This window comes from Cucurbita maxima, unplaced genomic scaffold, assembly GCF_002738345.1.
Source record: "Cucurbita maxima cultivar Rimu unplaced genomic scaffold, Cmax_1.0 Cma_Scf00024, whole genome shotgun sequence".
In the NCBI taxonomy this organism is placed as follows: Eukaryota; Viridiplantae; Streptophyta; class Magnoliopsida; order Cucurbitales; family Cucurbitaceae; genus Cucurbita; species Cucurbita maxima.
The window spans coordinates 3408699-3427500 of record NW_019272040.1 but is presented as its reverse complement, the minus strand read 5'-3'; the positions used below and the strand labels follow the sequence as shown (position 1 = coordinate 3427500).

The 18802-nt window shown below is 34.6% G+C and overlaps 2 protein-coding genes and 1 long non-coding RNA gene across 9 annotated transcripts; 2 read left to right on the top strand and 1 right to left on the bottom strand.

The window, feature by feature from the left end:
* Positions 1 to 4758: 4758 nt before the first annotated feature.
* LOC111498197 lies at positions 4759 to 5862 on the bottom strand. The gene is made up of 2 exons (XR_002720737.1): positions 5669 to 5862; positions 4759 to 5257 (listed from the first exon to the last, which is right to left on the bottom strand). It is a non-coding gene; the product is annotated as an uncharacterized LOC111498197 (long non-coding RNA).
* Positions 5179 to 7247, top strand: LOC111498128 (probable indole-3-pyruvate monooxygenase YUCCA8). Its single transcript, XM_023149241.1, has 3 exons — positions 5179 to 6350; positions 6458 to 6829; positions 6968 to 7247. The coding sequence occupies exons 1-3, from the start codon at positions 5475 to 5477 to the stop codon at positions 7193 to 7195; spliced, it is 1476 nt and encodes a 491-aa protein (XP_023005009.1). The 5' UTR covers positions 5179 to 5474; the 3' UTR covers positions 7196 to 7247.
* A 1114-nt stretch (positions 7248 to 8361) lies between these two features.
* Positions 8362 to 17636, top strand: LOC111498089. 7 transcript variants are annotated; one of them, XR_002720720.1, is made up of 11 exons: positions 8362 to 8546; positions 8936 to 9053; positions 9141 to 9386; positions 9499 to 9647; positions 10316 to 10395; positions 10546 to 12351; positions 12994 to 13144; positions 13442 to 14140; positions 15327 to 15469; positions 16475 to 16555; positions 17343 to 17636. XR_002720720.1 is itself a non-coding variant. In XM_023149161.1 (9 exons), the coding sequence occupies exons 4-9, from the start codon at positions 9506 to 9508 to the stop codon at positions 15404 to 15406; spliced, it is 2958 nt and encodes a 985-aa protein (XP_023004929.1). In that variant the 5' UTR covers positions 8362 to 8546; positions 8936 to 9053; positions 9141 to 9386; positions 9499 to 9505; the 3' UTR covers positions 15407 to 15863. The 7 variants fall into 7 exon arrangements, 2 of the variants coding, with proteins under 2 accessions (XP_023004929.1, XP_023004930.1); XR_002720719.1 differs by having other exon boundaries at positions 16475 to 16583; XR_002720718.1 differs by lacking the exon at positions 17343 to 17636 and having other exon boundaries at positions 16475 to 16765.
* Positions 17637 to 18802: the final 1166 nt, after the last annotated feature.

Genomic DNA, 18802 nt, shown 5'->3' with positions numbered 1-18802 from the left:
TAAATCTAATTTTAATTTCGTCGGTCGGATATCAATACGAAATCTAACTCGTAAACTATATATGTTGATATAGAATAAAAATGAAAAAACATTGCAATATATTCAAATTCATATCGACAAATATATTAGTTTTTTTTATAAGGAACTACACGTGTCCCATGCTATTCGGGCTAGAGCGTAAGCTAGTGATGCTTTCAGCTACTAGACTCTCGCCATCTAGGGTGCAACACTCCACTTTTTCATATAGACACGACGCTTGTATTGCTCTCTCACAATCCCGTTTTTACAGTTTAGGTTGCTCCCATTTCACTCGTTGCTACTACAGGAATCGCTTTTATTTTCTTTTCCTCTAGTTAGTAAGAGGTTTCTATTCACTAGGTTTGTCTGCTCATGAATTCAGCAACAATTTGAAAGGTTAACATATTCGAAAATTTTCAGATCTACACTTATTTTCAACTCTTGAAGTGTTCGTGAAATAAAATGATATAGTATTGATGTTGTTCGTCTCTCCAGGTGAATATTAGATATCAATTCAAATGGTTGAAGGATTAAAGTAAGTTTGGATATACTTAATATGCTCTCGGCACGTTGGTTTTAATATGAGAGCATTAAGGAATGGAAGGGGGCTGTGTGTGGCAGCATGCATATGGGAGGAAGCTACGGGGGTGGCATGCACCAGCGCTGCTGGTTGGTGCTCAGCTCAGATGGCGGAAGGGAATATGCAATGCATACTCCCTTTTCTCAACTTCTAATTCATTTCTCCTAATTTCTATGACAACTAGATTTATTCATCCGGTCTTGACTTCTTCATCGATTTTTAGTTATGATATTGAAAAATTGATGTTTTCAAGGAGTTGGTCGTTGCAACTTCACCATCGTAAGCGTCTCGCCATGTCGTGTTTTGTTAGAGAAGAACAAGCACCTTAGTCAAACACGCAAAGAAGAAATAATCAAAGAGTATATCAGTATGGTCTAAACGGATTAGGTCTAATGGAGACCCATGCAATCTAGCCTAGACATAAGGGGCTCCCTCCTAACCCTCCGGTTCACCTCGCACCAACCGTTATAGAAGTATTAGGAGAGAGTCATCCATTAAAAGTCAACAATTTTCTAGCCAATCTTATTTAATAAATATATGTGAAATTACGAGACTGTCCCTCTATCAATTTTGATTTCCCTCTCCTTCCTTTCCTGTTATTTATTATTATTATTATTATTATATTAAAACCTATGGCAAATCAAGCTTCTTAACCGTAGCATTAAAATTGTAACATGTTTTACATTTTCTAAAGAAAAATGCATATGATTGATTAATATATATAGATATAATATGCATATGGTCTCAACTAAGGAGTTGGAAAAATATTTGTCTTAGACAAACATATCTCATAATTGTACCATTGTCAAAAACATATCTAAGATTTCTCTACAATTTTTTCTTCTTCCAAACATTGTGGGTTTTCAACTAATCATAGCTAAATTTTATGTTTGGTCCTTAAGTTTTTTAAATTTTATATATTTAGTCCCTCATAATCTCCTATTTTAATTTTTTTTTTAAACTAAGTTTATGAATTTCCAATTTTATATTAATTAGAAAAAAAATCAAATATTGTAAGGTAGGAAAGTTAAACTAAAGAATAATGCATTGGGGAATTCAAAACATGTCTCTGGGGAGACACCTAGATTGAAGTGACAAATTAAACCTTAATTTTAATTTTAATTTAATTTAATTTAATTTATTGTTTATTTATTGAAATTATCAAATCAATAATGGCACAAATGAAGGAAATGTGGTAGATGCAATGCCTCTCCTTCTAACCTGCCATCTTTATCACTATTTTTTTCCCTTTTATTCTAAACAAAACCATTTTTTATTGTATTTATTTATTTATAAAGCTACCTTCTACTTCTTTCAAATTGTTTTCCCCACCCACTTATTTATTCATATTTATTGTATTTATTTATTTATAAAAAAACACGCAATATACATTTTCTTTTATATTTATAAATAAAAATAGAGAGATTATAAAATATATAGTACTCTAGTGTGGCGCATATAGAATGAGCCACGTATTATCAATTTGTTAAAGTTAAATAATAAAATAGAAGGGTTATGATTAGATTTTTGTAAAAGATGGGGGTTTTAGAAAGCAAATTTAGAAAATATTGGGGTTGTTGTAGAAATAAGAAAAGTAAAGGGCGTGATGTGTAATTATAGGAGTGTATGAATGTGAATATAGTGGAATAATAAGTGTGAAATTGAAGATGAGGTCAGCCACATTGTAGCTTAGCTAGCACAATGATTTAAGATTTAAGTTTATTTATTAGTTTATATATTAATAGTTGGTTTTTTATGTGTCTATATATTTTTTTATAATATGGTTTTATGCATTATAAAGTATGGAATATGAAGTCCATGTTGTATGGCATGTGACAATGTGAGTTAATCAATATATAAAACTATTATTAATCTTTTCAAAATTTAAAGATATTTTTAAATCATTTTCTATAATTTATTCCTATTAAATTTTACATTTTTCAATATTTTTGACTCAGATTTAAATTTTATGCTCAAAATAATAATAATAATAATGAATCTTAATAACGTTTTTGCAATAAATAATATTTAAATAATACAGTAGAACTTAGTAAAAGAGTTTTTTTTTTTTTTTAATAAATANAGCATTTAAGTTTATGGGGAGTTTTTTAAATAAACATTAAAGGTTGTTTTTCTTGTTTTAAATTCAGAAGTTAGTGGAAAAGTAAAATACCAAAAGAATACCAAGAGTTAGAAGAGCATGAGAATGCTTAAATAAGTTGTTCTTTCTGTCGGGAAAAGGCAGAAAAAAAAAAGGCATAAACTAGTGAAATAATATAAGAGTGTTTTTTTAGAAAGTTGGGGTGTTTTGTCTCTCCACTCACAAAAGGAAAAAAACATGTTTGACCAAAGTTTTTTTTTTTTTTTTTTTTTTCTTTTCTTAAACATGTTTGATAATTTTACATATGTTGGTACCAATCATAGTTACAAAGATCATAGATCACAAAATATCTAAACACATGAAACAAAATATTCCCAACTTTAATTAATTAATTCCTCACTAATTTTAATTTACAACCCAAAAATTAAAAATTAATAAGAGTGAGTCACCCATGATGTGGATTTTCTAAATCTTCTTCAAGATTCATTTTATTTATTTTCCTTTATAATTATGTTAATTACATATATAATTCTGGTGGTGTATATTTGTGACACATACCCTTCTCTTATTACTTATTGTATTTTATTTTAATTTATTAATTAAAAATTTGAAAATTGAGTAATAATTAATTTTGTTGATGGTTGCAATGTTTGATCTCTTTGTGACATATAATGGAAGCATATATTTTTCTCAAATAATATAAAAAAGAACGGTTGTTTTAGAATAAATGAAGTTAGGGTAGCAATTAAGTCTTCGATCTTAATCAATTAAACTATGTTCGGATTATTTTTAACGGGCCTATCAAAAGAATTAAAAAAAATAAATTAAAATAAATTTATATCCCTAATTAAATTGAGGAATTCTTATCCACAAAGGGGTAGGTTGAGGGATAGAGAGAGATTGGATTAGAAATTAATATAATATTGAAATAAAAAGTGTTAGAAAATCTAATGGGCCCTTTTGTAATCATGAAATGAACCAAACCCCATAATTTTTGTTCTTATAATAATTAATGAATATTCCCTTTCCACCCATTGATTATTGATTGAGCATTACCAAATAGCTTTCACTAATTAATCTTAAACTAAAACATAATTAGAACATAATTATCCTTATAACAATCAAATTCTCAAAACCAACAACAAAAATATATCTTCCTTTAATACCATTATCTAGTAATCTATACCTAATTATGGTGCTAATTATTTTGGTATGAAAGGGTATTTTCGTCCAAATAATTATGCATTTGGTATTAACTTTGAAAAAAACCCATCTGTCATATATTCCAAGCAAGATATGTAGGTGTCCGTCACATTCATGAACTTTATTTCAAAAAAAAATTTAAGATGCCCTCCAAAAATAAATAAATAAATAAATGTTCATAAATTAAAATGGTAATTAAATAATATTTTTATGTTAAAATGGTAACCAGTAATTTTTTAGTTTTTAACATTGACATTAAATGTTAATACACATCCTCCATCCATTTAAAACAAGATATTAGTAAAAACTAAAATATTTGACAACAACTTTTGTTGGGGTCGATAAATGAAAGTGAGGATTACAATGAAGTTGGGAATGATGATAGGATACTAATTTATATTTAGGGTTTCCAAAAGAGAAAAACAATCTACTTCGTATAATATATTATTAGTTTCGATAGCCACCTAACTCCTTTCTTTACACTTTCATATCAAATCTTTACACCATCTGAATCTACTTCGTTGTCACCTTTTAGATTCGTACCAAGTTTCTTCCCAAAGTTTATATACAACCAAACTCTTGCGGTCACCTGACACACTCACAAAAAGAAGTGATGGAATGAACTTAAGGTTTAGATCTCTAATATAACATTTTTGTTCCATGTACTCTTGAAAGATGTATCAGTGAAAATCTAAAAAGACGCGTAACTCAATTAGTTATAACAATATAAACTCAACCAAAAGATTATAGATTAGAATATATGCGAAATAAACAATAATAATATAAACTCGTGAATAAACCAAATTTACGGTTAATTACAGAAGTAGAAACAATTACTAAAGAAATATCAAAGAGGAAAAAAAATGGTGAAAAAGTATATATATATAGAGAGAGAGAGAGAGAGAGTTAATGTTTATGAGCATAGATATTGAAGTGTAACAGTTGGCAAGGTGGTGGTGTGAGCCATAAAACAAAACAGCCTTTCCACTCAGCAAATTCTAAATTTTCGATTTTTTTTTCTGAGGTACAAAGATGCTGACGTGTGGCCCCCTCACCCCATGCCTTCCACTTCCTCCCTCCACGTGGGATCCCTTCTCATTGTCCTAGTCAGCATCTTTTCTCTTCATCATTGCCATGGAATGTCTCTTCTAGGGGCTCACCTGATTCAACTTCCTTTCAAAACTCCATCTCTCCCTTTCATTGCTTCCTTCCTTACTCGATCCAATTCATTTATTGTCACTATAGACTTGATCTGACTTGACCCAACTCAACCAACTCGTCTTCGATCACTCACTCCCTCCTTGATATGACCTGACCCAACCCAATCCGTCCCAAATCACTCACTCACCTAGTACCTAGTTGAAAATTTACATAAACGACGTTGAAAGTAAATAGTGTATGATGGGGTTTATCAACAATAAATTCATAATGTATGTATGAGTGAGATGTTAATATTATATGGAGGAGGGAATAAGGAAATAAAATAATGAAGGGGTTAGGCAGAAGCTTATGATTTGAGTAATTGAGAATGACTTTTAAAAAAAAGCTCATTGACTCCCACTTCCATATCACATGCATCTCTCTCTCTCTTCTTTGTTGCCATCCACTTATTTAAGCCCCTCTACTCCTCCCTTCATTCTCATCCTCTCCAAAAATCAAAATTCTGCTCTCCTATTCCCAACCCCTTCAAACTTTTACTCACAATCTTCTCTAAAGTATACAAACACAACCACAGTTTCAATCAAACAAAACACCTTTGAGCTTACCTTATTGGTGATGGAGAACTTGTTTCGTCTTGCTGATCACGACGAATTCTTCTCTCGTCGTTGCGTCTGGGTTAACGGTCCAGTGATCGTCGGAGCCGGGCCATCTGGGTTGGCCACAGCTGCTTGTCTTAGAGAACAAGGGGTGCCTTTTGTAGTCCTTGAACGAGCTGAATGCATAGCCTCGCTGTGGCAAAAGCGCACCTATGATAGGCTTAAGCTTCACCTTCCAAAGCAATTCTGCCAACTCCCAAAACTCCCATTCCCAGAAGACTTCCCTGAATACCCAACCAAGAGACAGTTCATTGAGTACCTTGAATCATACGCCAAGCATTTTGAGATCAACCCTCAATTTAATGAGTGTGTTCAATCAGCAAGGTACGATGAAACCAGCGGCCTGTGGCGTGTTAAGACCGTTTCAACTGCTGGTTCGACCCGTAACGAGATCGAGTACATTTGCCGGTGGCTCGTCGTTGCCACTGGCGAGAATGCTGAACGTGTAATGCCTGAAATCGAAGGATTGAACGAGTTTTGCGGCGGTGTGTCGCATGCTTGTGAATATAAGTCCGGGGAGAAGTTCTCCGGAAAGAAAGTCTTGGTGGTTGGCTGTGGCAACTCGGGCATGGAAGTTTCTCTTGACTTGTGCAACCACAATGCCTCACCTTCAATGGTGGTCCGAAGCTCGGTAAGCATTAGAACCAACTAATATCATTGTTCTAACATGTTCAGCTCTATGCAATTTGAAGCTTGGATTTTGGCTCTAATGGTGTTTGCTTGCTCTGTTTCCAACAGGTCCATGTCTTACCAAAAGAAGTTCTTGGAAAATCAACATTCGAACTAGCAGTTATGATGATGAAATGGCTGCCCCTCTGGCTGGTTGACAAGCTCTTATTGATCCTGGCATGGCTGGTGCTCGGAAACATTGAAAAATACGGCCTCAAACGGCCATCAATGGGACCATTGGAGCTAAAAAACGAGACGGGAAAGACCCCTGTTCTTGACCTTGGAGCATTGGCGAAAATCAAATCCGGTGACATCAAAGTAATTCCTGGAATCAAACGGTTCACACGCAACCAAGTTGAGCTCGTCAATGGCCAAAAGCTGGATGTAGATTCAGTAGTTTTGGCTACTGGGTACCGCAGCAACGTCCCCTCTTGGCTTCAGGTGAGGCAAACATTCAATTTAAACTTTTTTTTTTCTCATAGGAATTTCATCATACACCTGGTGGGCAAACAAATTTTTATAAGAGGTTACCGCTATTCTGAAACGTGACTAACCTTAAACTGGGCATTGAACGAACAGGAAGGCGAATTGTTCTCGAAAAACGGATTCCCAAAAGCAGCATCACCACATGGATGGAAGGGAAATGCGGGACTTTACGCAGTTGGGTTCTCGAGAAGAGGACTATCAGGGGCTTCGTCGGACGCCATGAAAATAGCTCAAGATATCGGCACCGTTTGGAAGGCGGAGACGAAGCAACAAAAGAAGAGAACCACCGCTTGCCATAGACGCTGCATTTCCCAGTTCTGAAAATATCCGCCATTGATGATTTTATTTCTACACAGTGTATACATGTAAAAAACACACAGAAAAAAACAGAGAAACAGAGCCCGCTCCAAAGGCCCATTTTGACAAATTTGATTTGTTGGGCATTTTGTAAGACATGGAAGATAGAGGCTCACTTCATTTGTTCATCGACTGTCAGTTAACATTGACAGTTCTCTCAATTGTTCTTTTCATCAACCAGAAAAAGAAAGACATTTTTGTCTAATTGTGCCATTTAGACATGTCCCATTAATCCTAATTAACGAAATGATTCATACTCGTTTTAAAATGACCCAAAATTCAAATACTTATTGATTTTGATCCAAATAGAACCTAATTTCTCTATCTTGATAAGGAACCAATAATCTAATAGGTTTGACCCCAAAACTTAGTGAAATAATGCATGATCATTAGCTTTTGTTGGCATTGGTTTGCACATGGAAGCCCCAATTATCACACTTTAATTTCAATTAATTAAATTTGAACCCTTTTTTAATTTAAAAGAGCCATCTTTTTGGCCAAATTTTTGAAAACAGTTCATGACAACCACCTCTACAAACTTTTCCTTTCATTATTAGCTTCATGTTTTGTAATTTGGAAGCTTTTAACTTATTTTTTGCTTTATTAAATTTTTAAAAACTTTTATAGTTCAACTAATCATGTTTTAGAAGTCAGGTTGTTACACTAAATTAACATTTGATGTCTTTAATGTTGTTCGAGTGCGTCTATTCTTTTTATGTTTGATATATTTGTTGTTGCTCGATAAAAATTAAAATACTTGTGGATAATTAGAAATAAATTTATGCAGATTTGAACTAACAAAGGATTAAAAATTTAGATAAAATTCTTGAATTAAATAAGATTAATAAATTTGTAAATAAATAAAATATTTGTATGCATAAATAAAATAGATAATTATCCACTCCCCCTCGCCATTTTTAAGGCCCAACTACAATATTTGGAAGTTATGGGCCCATAAGGGTCCAAACATGGAATGAAGAGAACCCTTGAAGGTGAATCCTTTCAATGGGCCAGAAGAATTAGACTCCGTAATGGGCCCATTACGGGAGTCTAATTCTTCGGGTAGTTTTTATTGCCGAAGAAATTATAAAAAAAAGGACCTTTAAATACATCACATTCTATAAAAATATTTCAAGTCGGTGAAGAAAGGGAGCAAAAAAAATTCTTCTACCCGTACGTAATTCCCTTCTTTTTCACTATCCCGGGTTCTGGCCGAATCTCCGTGCCACTTTACCGGCGATGTTTCCGGCCACTCTCCCGGCTCTGACCTGACTGCCTTTTAACCTTTCAGTCGCACTCTCTGTGGAATGCTTCTGTAAGTGTCAGAATGTTGGTTGGTTCTTTATCCCGCCGCTACTGTGTAGTTCTTCTGCATTTTTCTGTTCCTCTTTTGATCTCTCGTTTTCCGAATTTCTTCTGCTTCTCTGCTGTTTTCGAATCTCATTCTCTTTCTGTCTCATGTAATTGCAGCTTTTCCATTTTTTTTTTCCTTTCCTTGCTAAATTTTGAAACTAGATTATCCATTTCTATCTTTATACTTGTTCCTTTTTAGTTTCCGGAGTAAATTGTGGTTCCGAATCAACTTACTGCTCATTGCAAGTCAGCTTTGGTGTTTAATCTTGGGATTAGCGGTTACTGATTGCAGGGTTTTGGGTCTTTCTTCTGCTAATGGTTCTCATTCTGCTGTTTTACTGTTTCTTTTAGGGGAAATTCTTGATTCCAGAGCTTTTTATAATCCGATTTTAAACATCCAGTTGAATTTTTGGCTCTTTGAGACCTCGATCAGTGAGCTCCCCCACAGAACTCAGCAACGTTTAATTAAGTATGTACTTCGATTTTTTTTTTCTTTTTTTGGGGTTTATCGTGCTGTGACGTAAGAACTGATGTGATGCTTCGTATGATCATGCAGAACTTTCCGTCTGCATTGCTTATTCCTTCTTTCTGTGTCGATTGGATGAATGGCTTCTTTCTCTCTTTGAATATTCTCCTTCTCTCTCCCGCCCTTTCTCGCTTCTTCTCTCTGTGTGTTCATATCTATGGTCATTGGCTTCTTCCTTCTTGAAACTTGGGATCTTACCTTTCAAATTCCCCCCCCCCCTCTCTCTCTCTCTCTCTCTCATTCTCAAGGTTGAAGCCTGCAACTAGAAACTTTAAGGTGCGAAACTACCCCCTGAACTTTTTCCCGTTTGCTTTTTCTTTATTGTGAAATTCGGGAACATACGCTCTGTTCTTCTTGAAGAAAGTAGTTAATGTTCTTTTATTTTCAGTGTTTTAATGAAGGAAGTTCAAAGAAGAACAGCCCGTAATAAAATGGAAAAACCTTTCCCTGGATGCTTGGGAAGAATGGTAAACCTGTTTGACTTGAGTGCAGGCGTTAGTAGGAACAAGCTTCTGACGGATAAGCCGCATCGCGACGGTGACTTCCCTTTTTCTTATGTTTTTTCTCTAGGACTTTTGTCTCTGATCATATTCCCCGTTATCATTTTCGAAATTTTTATAATTTCTTCTTTGAAGGTTTGACTGTGTGCTACTAGTGCGAGGCGCTAATGCGAATCATTCTTAGTCCAAATCTTGTTCTTAGTTCTATTGGTGTTTTTCCCTTAAATCCTGGTTTTCTGTGCACACGAGTGAATGTCAAACTTGACTGCCTTCTCAAATGGTGTTTGCTTGTGAATTTGTTGCCTCATTTGGTTTTGCCAAGTTTCAAACTTTAAAGCTTAATTGGTGCCATATGGAGGATGTACTGTTTATGATACTCTTCTCCTTCGCTAATCCTTAACTAATCGTATCAAATTGGCCAATCAAAAAAATTAGTTTGCTCTGGGTTGTGTTTATTTATGCATTACACATTGCAGGAGTATCGTGCCCGCATAAAAAAAGTAAAAAAACAAAACAAAAAAAAAAAAACAACAAATTTAGCATAGGATATGGTCAAAAAAAAAAAAAAAAATTCGTGTATTTTTTGTAATGTTTAGTTTAAAGCTTCTCCTTCTGATGCCCTTGGAGTAACCAGTGTTCTTTTCTGTCAGTTGTTGTGTTTATTAGTAAAGCGATAATTGTTGATATTTACATGCTTCTTTGCAGGTTCTGTACTCCCAAGAAGTCACTCAGATGCAGCAATTATGTCGAGTTCTTCACTTGACAGTCACATAGAGGGTGGACTGGTAAATTGTTTTCAGGCTTTGTTAACAGTGATGTGTATTGTATAAAGCATGAAAAATTGTTGCACTGCATGTCCATTTTCTACACGATGTTTGGATTTTTGTTTTCCTTTTTTAGTTGTGTAAAAAGTTTGTTTTATTACTGCATTGCAGGGTCACTCAATTGGGAAGGCAAATCAAACGCCCATGAAGATGCTCATAGACCAGGAAATGTCAAAAGAGGCTGAATCTAAGATTTCTCCCCCAAATGTTGTTGCAAAGTTGATGGGGCTAGATACTTTGCCAGAGCAGCCTGGTTCAGCTGCTTATAAAACACCTTCAAGAGGTTCCACATGTATAGTTAAAGAATCTAGGTTGCCACTAGAACGTATAGAACAAGTTGATGACTGTTTGGAGAAGGGCGCCCTATGTGAAATTCATCAAAGCTCCGTAGACGTTTATGAAATATGGCAGCAAAGTTTGAAAACAAATTATGATAGAAAAAAGTTGCATTATGGAAAGTTTGACAAAAATATTGATGAAAAAAAAATTACCCTTGTTCGTAAAAAATTCACTGAAGCAAAACGTATGGCTACAGATGAGAAATTTAGGCAATCTAAAGAATTCCAAGATGCCTTAGAAGTTCTCAGCTCCAATAAGGAATCGTTTGTCAAATTATTGCAAGAACCAAATTCCTTGTTTTCTCAGCATAGTTTTCAACTTTGTTCACTTCCTACATCTCCTGAGAAGACGTGCATCACTATCCTTAGGCCCTCAAATTTAGTTAGCACTGAAAAAAAATTTGGGACGGGGAAAAGATGTGAGAATCAGATGAGAAAACCGACTCAGGTCTACCATTCCATTGCTCGTGACAAGTCCAGTAATGTGCCTACTTTTTCAAACCAGAGAGTTGATGAATATGTTCAACCCACACGAATAGTGGTATTGAAGCCTAACATTGGTAAGAATCATGGTGTTAAAACTGTGGGAACTCAACAAGCTAGTTCATCACCTGATAAAACCTCTGGAAATTTGGATGAGGAAGCTGAGGGTGTCGAGGTGCCAGAATTAGGGGAAGCTGCAACGGAGATTTCTGAACAGTTGAGTGAAGGTCAAATGGGACATCAAAGGGATGAAACTTTTATTTCTTCTGTCTTTTCTAATGGTTATACTGGTGATGAGAGTTCATTTTACAAGTCAGAGAATGAATATACAGGGAGGGATCTCAGTGACTTAGAATTAATGTCACCGTCTTCCAGGCATTCTTGGGATTATGTTAACAAATTTGATAGCCCTTATTCTATTTCTTCCTTCAGCCGTGTTTCATGTTCTCCAGAGTCATTGGTTTGCCGTGAAGCCAAGAAGCGTCTCTCTGAAAGATGGTCAACGATCACATCAAATGCCAATTCTCACGAACCGAGGCATGTAAGGAGAAGCTCTAGTACATTGGGTGAGATGCTCTGTTTGTCAGATCCAAAAAAGTCCATCGAATCTATTGATCAGATAACCAATGAGGAAGAAAAGTGGAGGGAGTTCGCATCCTGCTTAAGTACTGACTTCAGTAAGGAAGAGATTGAAAACTCTCCTAGAAGTCTCCAGAGGTCAAAGTCTGCACCAGTATCTCCTTTGATGTCACGTGGCAGACTAGGTTTTGAAGCTCCAAAGTCTGCTACGACAGATGTTATCCCAGAGAAAACTTGTCCGACAAAGGTTAAATCATCATTTAAAGGAAAAATTTCTAGTTTATTCTTCTCCAGGAATAAGAAACTGAACAAAGAAAAACAAAATGCATTATGTAAAGAGGAATTGGATACTTCTGTTGTGGGAACGCTTGGAGCCTCTCCACCTCCTGGCAGGGTTGGTGATAATGCATCTTGTGTCAACAATACTCAACTTGAAGAATGCTCATTCTCTGCTCTGTGTAGATCATCAGAGACGTCTCCGGATTTAACCAACACATTGGGCGTGGTCTCTCTTGAGGTAATCTATCTTCTTATAGTCGATTTGGCTCCATTCAGTAATTACTTCCTCAGAAGTATCATTTTAGGCAAGGTTGTCATATTCATCTGTTCTTTTCATGAACATTAAGATTTCCCCCACTCTTTTGTGTTTTCTGATTTTTCTTCCTGAGGTTGTCTACCTACTTAGTTACCATGTGCCAGGGCATTATTCTAACTGTTAAGAATGGTTGGTTAACGTTTGTTATAGGCTTTGGTTATGAGTTCAGAGCCACTTAAGAATCCCTCTTATGATCTGGGACTTGAGGAATGTTTAATAAATATTTGTAATAAGAACAGAGATTGAAATGGTATTCTGTTATGCTTTGTCGTGGAAAAAAACATGGTGACTGGATTTCTGATTGTTAATGTTCTATATGGAGTTGAGAAATTCAAAGTTTTCAAATTGAAAATCCAATAATTAATGGCATCTAATTGTTCCAGCCTCTGGTAGGCCGTTGGTCTTTGTTACTCTCAGTAATGTTGAAGCACTAAGTAGCCTAGGTCTTCATGCGTGGTGAATAGAAGTTTAATGCATTATTGCTGGCTGTTTCTTCCAGTAATTTGTGAAGTATTCTCTCTTTTTTTGAATAACTTGCTGAAGAACTAAATTTAAATTTTGCAGGCTGGGTTGCCTTTTGCAAGAAATTTGATGCCAGGAAATGCCAGTGAGAACCTGGACAATCCGTGTCCATGCTCTGTTTTTGAACCACTATTTGATGAGGATGACTTCGAGATGTGCTCGTCTTCTGGCCATATGAAGCCAGACATCAGAGGTACTCATACTCTCTCTAGCTATCCATCGATGTATCAGACTGAGCTATAATGAATTTAGTTTCGAAGTTTGATCTCAGAATGATTAATTAGTGTCAAAAGTGTCCTTGAAATATGGTCAATTTTACTTTGTAGAAGTAGTACAAAATTTGTGTAATTTGATTGATGGTGGAACTTTTGCAGAAAAAAGAAAACTATAATTCAAGGACACTATATTATGTAGCCTTAAGTTTGTCGTTTGACCTATCTTTAATACACTGTCTAGAGTATGCTATTTCTTGACTTGCCTATTTTTCCAGGAATTCAAGTGCCTACGAAGTCCAACATAATTGACAAATCGCTTCCCATAGAGTCCATTTTTCGGACTACGACATGGGAAAATAAATATTCAGAAAACACAGATCCATATTTGGTTAAACCCTCATTAGCATGTGAAGATACAGAAAACGAGGAACAAAAGTGGCTCGGCCTTGTCAAAACTCTGCTCTCAGCCAATGGCCTCGATGACAGTGTGCAGTGCAACTCATTTTTCTCAAGATGGCATTCTCTCGATTATCCATTGGATCCTTCACTAAGAGACAAGTTTGCCAACCTAAGTGCTAAAGAGCCAGAACAGGAGGCGAAACAAAGGCAATCCAGTTCAAACTGGAAACTCATATTTGACAGCGTCAATGCCATCCTGGTCGATATCGCAGGATTTCGGTCAGATAGGAGCACAATGGCAATGTCTTACAACTGGGTAAATGCTGATGCTCCCTCACAAGCTTTGGTGGACAGTGTGTGGGACAGATTGAAGGATTGGCTATCGTACGAAACACAATGTGTTGGTTTTGAGATTGGGGACATTAACAGCCTGGTGGTAGAGAGGGTGGTTCGGAAGGAGGTTGTGGGGAAGAGCTGGATTCAGCAATTACAAGAGGAAATGGATGATTTAGGGAAGGAAATAGAAGGGAAATTGCTGGAAGAACTTGTGGAAGAGGCGCTGCTTAATTTGACAGGTTTCTGCCCATGACCAACCTCTCTTTTGTTCTCATTATAATATATTATAGTTTTTCATATACAGCCCCAAATAATCTCTGCCATTTTTATTATGTGCATTCTACCATCCCTAGACCTACTCCCATTTTGCTGTACATTTTTCTGTCGAAACTGCATATTCCTCTGCTTTTTCCCCTCTCTCTTTCGTAGACATAAAATAACTACCGACAATAGAATCATTTCACTCAGTTTTCGTACTGTTTGTTCTTCTTATTCCTCGTTTCTCTGCCTACTTTTTCTCTTTCTACTCTTTAAGTTCAGCATTAAATAGTTACCATTAATTATTAATTCTTTCATTCTCATTCTTAAGTTAACATTTGTCTTTAACTTATGCTTGGCTTTTATTTTGATCTCGATAGTTTTTGGAAGGACTATAGTTTTGGAAGTTCTAAAGCATCTACCAACTATATATATTTTTATCCTAGGTCCCCTACTTAGCATTTAATATCCTATCCGCAACCAAATACAATAGGGTCAACTGGTTGTCTTGTGAGATTAGTCAATATGTGAACAATTTGGCCACACTCAAGGATGTATATATATATATATTAGACTTGGTAAGGGCATGCCAGGGATGCAAACATAAGTTTCACATTACCAAGGAAGAAAAAGCATGTGTGGTAGTGACATTTTGGAGGTTCTAAATTAGAACTGAGCACATGCTAGTAGTTGGGAGTTGGGATATGAACTTTAGTGTTGTCAAATGGCAGGCAAATCCATATGCAACACAAGGGGTCATATGGATACGAAATCACAGATAAAAATATGAAGTTTGGAAGTTGGAATGAAAATGGTTGCAAAGCAACGTGGAAGGCAAGGTGACCCCATTTCATTAATTCATTAGGTAACAACATCTGTTGCTTCACACATGTGCTGTCTCTATTCTACTTTAATTCCTACTGGCTCTTCTGTCCCATCCAACTATACTCCATACACTAATCTATATATGTACTCTTTTAATAACTCTGAGTACCATGCCAAAAACTTGCTTTATAATTGTACAAATCTAGCGTAGGAATGACCGTTTAAAGTTTATAGGCGGTAAAATGATATTAAAAGTTATCAAACCCGAGTACATATTTGGCATGATTGAGGTTTGATGTTATAGGTTTGAGGTTTGATCCTATAAACTTGTTCAATGTTCAGAAGAAAATGAGGAAGAACGGAAATATTGCTGCTACATTGAAACCAGTCACCTGTACCATGTCCAGCAGAGGACAAATTGAGATGTTGCTGCTACTCTGGAACCAATCACAAAGAGCAAGCATGACTACCTCTGGATAAATCAGGTTTGTATTGATACCGTAGAAATAATAGTATAAAGTTTGTGGAGGGTAAAATAGTATAGATAGCTAACTTGAATAGTTCAACATGGTTCAACTAATATAGGTTTAATATTCAAATTCTATATCCGTAGTTGGGATTGTAATATAAGACACTTGGAAATTGTGATATAATACTTTAAAGAAGTAAAAAGAATGGTTGTGATAAATCATAGAAAAAAAGTTGATTTTCTATTATTGTGTCATACTCAAATCTAGAAATGTGATAAATAATAGATTCTGAGTTTTTTTTTTTTTTTTTTGGAACAATTTGATTTTCTTTTTTTCCTTCTTTTTGTAACAAAAAGTTCTGTTCTTCCACATGAATGTTGCGAATAAATGATAGAAGGTTAATTAAGCATGCATAATAGTCTGTACCATTCAACTTATGTTATGTAATCTTGGATACCATCGAAATCATCCTGGACAACAGCTTTCTTTTCTTTTTTCTGTTTGTCTGTTCAATACTTTATTAAGGTTCGACGGCTAGTTATTCTACGAGATTAATCGAAATGTACTTAAAGTCAGTCTAGAAACTCACGGGTATAAAGAAAAAGGTTGTATAATCTCACAGTAGATTGCTTTTTAGGTAGTTATGAAATTTTTGAGTGTGCATAATTTTATTTTTATGGTTCTTTTTTTTGTTTAGATCTTTAAGGTAAAAGTTTTAAGTTGTAACCAGGGACGACCTCCAGAACCTTTTTAGACTTTGCAATCCCTAGAATCGTGTTTTTTCTATTTTCAAATTTCATATTATCTTTCCAAATTTGATAATCTTGTTGTATATCATAAATTTGTGTTTATATTCCAAACTTTTACTTATTAATGATTGGTTCGGAGTTGTATCAATTATTGGTTCGGAGTTGGATCAGTTATAAGGCACTAACCCCCAAACTCTTATGATGGGTAGCAATAATGGGCCAAAGTTTTTAGGATTGGATATGGTGTACTGATTGAAGTTTTTTTCGGTAGGGCAAGGAAGAAAGGCTGCTGCTACCCATCAATGTCCATACTAAAAGTTCATCTTTATCTTCTGGTCATGAAAAGAAAAAGGTGATAAATGGCTCCCAACCTGCAACTAGTAAGTGAACATGGGATGCTTCTTTTTAATATATATATATATATTTATACATCTCGACTAACCCTATGCAAAATTGTCTAAGTGACAGTGTAACGACTTGTGTCTAGGATTTAATCTTATACGAAATTGTCCAAGTGATTGTAACAATTCATACCTAATATTTTTCAAGTACGCTCTACATACAAAAATTGAAACGAGAGAGATAACGCATTGAAGTACTATTATATTGACCGATTATTTTTACAAACGTAATGTGATTATGTCGCAAGGAATGTTGAGGTCATCAAATGTCGAATCTAAATGGGTCGTTATAAAAATAGTTTTAACACCATTTTTAAAAGCTTAAATATCTAGAAACACCTAAAGATGTAGACCTGTTGGTAGAAAGGATTTAAGGGAGAGTTGAATGAATTAGAAAATTCCAAATTAAAAATAATTTTGTAATAAGTTATTTGGTCACAAATCATAATTGTCTTATCGAATTTGGACCTTCATAATTCCAACAACAAGATGCCATTCTTATTGTCCTATTCAAATATTATTTTCCTTCTCTTTTTTCTTTTGGAGTTGTTGGAAAGTCTCTAAAAATTCTAATAATTCCTCTCCACCTAATTGTAATTGTGTTGAGAATCATGACCTCCAAATTAACTCTTCCATCAATAATTACCTCTATCCACTCATGATACTTCATTTATTTAACATTACAGGATGCTCGACATAACTTCTTCTAATATTTGTTATATAATGAGTTTTTTTTAGGTGTAGATGTATTCTAAAGTAGCATGAACTAGGAAGAGTCTTGACGTGGAGGGAGACATACGAGTATGCGAAGGGAAGAGAGTTGAGACGGAGATGAATCCAAACCCGGAATGAAAACCGACTCGAAGTAGGGAAAAGTGCAAAGTAGCTCAGTGATTTTAAAGATGGATGAATATATAATTGAGTCAACTAAACTGTTTTCTTGTTTTAAACTTTATGAATCAAATCGTCTAGCAACTATGAGTTAAGGTTAAACGAACTAATTTTATCAGTCCATTATTTTCAATTTGCAAACATTTTTCCCAAATGAGACGAAAAAAAAAAAAAAGCAAGAAAATGTGAAAGGTGTAGGGATCTTTTTTCTTTTTTCTTTTTTGTTTTTAGATCAACAACATTTGGAGTAGATTTGGACAAACCTAATGGGTAAATGGGGGTTTTTATTTTCTTTTGCTACAATCATCACTTCCTAAATGACAATTCAACCAACCCTTTTCATTTGGTGCAACTTATCTTCAACTCCAACTAATCTTAATTCATGTTTTTGTTTGAGATTATCAATAGGAAAGCTCTTCTATTTTTTTTAAACAAAGAGTTGGTTGCCTGTTCTTTTTAATATCCTTTTAAATACCAAGTTTGGTAGAGGGCTAGTAGTTGTTCGAGAGTTCAATATTATAATTAAAATTATGCATAACATAACGAGAATTTTAAAAGAGACTATGAAGATCCATATTCGCTTATGTTCTAGCTAGGATTAGTACAATAGCTGAAAGTAGGACAGGTAATGCGTACTATTTGAGAACCGTGTAGCGTTATGGTTCTTGATAACCAACTGTATCACTATGGCTACCTCTTTGTCCCTATCAATTCTCATGACTATTTGATGTTTTTGTTTCTAAAATCATTTTTACGTCACAAGACGATGCCGTGCAAAAATTTACGAGCGGAATCAAATTAGTTCCTAAAGAAACTAGTTCGAAATTTAAAGGTATAACTGGACTTTATACCCTCAAATTTCATTAATTAAATTTGTATTTGAATATTTAATTGTAAAATTGTGATGAATAATCTCAAAGAATCCTGGTAACTAGAAATATAATTTTAATAATTTTTTTTCCATTAAAAACTTTGTACTGCATGACGTGGTATTTATAAACAATATGATTTAGTAATAAGATGTAATTAAAAAATTTCAAACTTTACATATTATTATAATCCAACCATTAACAATATGCTTTAGGGATAAAATAAAATATTATTTAGATTAAATTATTCAAAAGAAACACATTATTTTATTACGACAGTAGTCTCGTACACCACAATGCCAAGCTGTACATCTAACAAAATAAAAAAAGTGAAAGCCTCAACTAATTAATTTTTAATCTAATACTTTAAACTAATTTATCTATAGGAGACAATTTAGTCCATGCGGCAATTTAATTAATTTAATTTCAATATTTTAA

What these genes read in the sequence shown, in the direction of transcription:
- LOC111498128 (XM_023149241.1), top strand. Translation starts at nt 5,475, where the DNA reads ATGCATCTCTCTCTCTCTTCTTTGTTGCCATCCACTTATTTAAGCCCC. An exon ending in CAATGGTGGTCCGAAGCTCG is followed by an intron (nt 6,351 to 6,457) that starts GTAAGCATTAGA and finishes TGTTTCCAACAG; the next exon opens with GTCCATGTCTTACCAAAAGA. An exon ending in ACGTCCCCTCTTGGCTTCAG is followed by an intron (nt 6,830 to 6,967) that starts GTGAGGCAAACA and finishes TTGAACGAACAG; the next exon opens with GAAGGCGAATTGTTCTCGAA.
- LOC111498089 (XM_023149161.1), top strand. Translation starts at nt 9,506, where the DNA reads ATGAAGGAAGTTCAAAGAAGAACAGCCCGTAATAAAATGGAAAAACCT. An exon ending in GTCACATAGAGGGTGGACTG is followed by an intron (nt 10,396 to 10,545) that starts GTAAATTGTTTT and finishes ACTGCATTGCAG; the next exon opens with GGTCACTCAATTGGGAAGGC. An exon ending in GGCGCTGCTTAATTTGACAG is followed by an intron (nt 14,141 to 15,326) that starts GTTTCTGCCCAT and finishes TTCAATGTTCAG; the next exon opens with AAGAAAATGAGGAAGAACGG.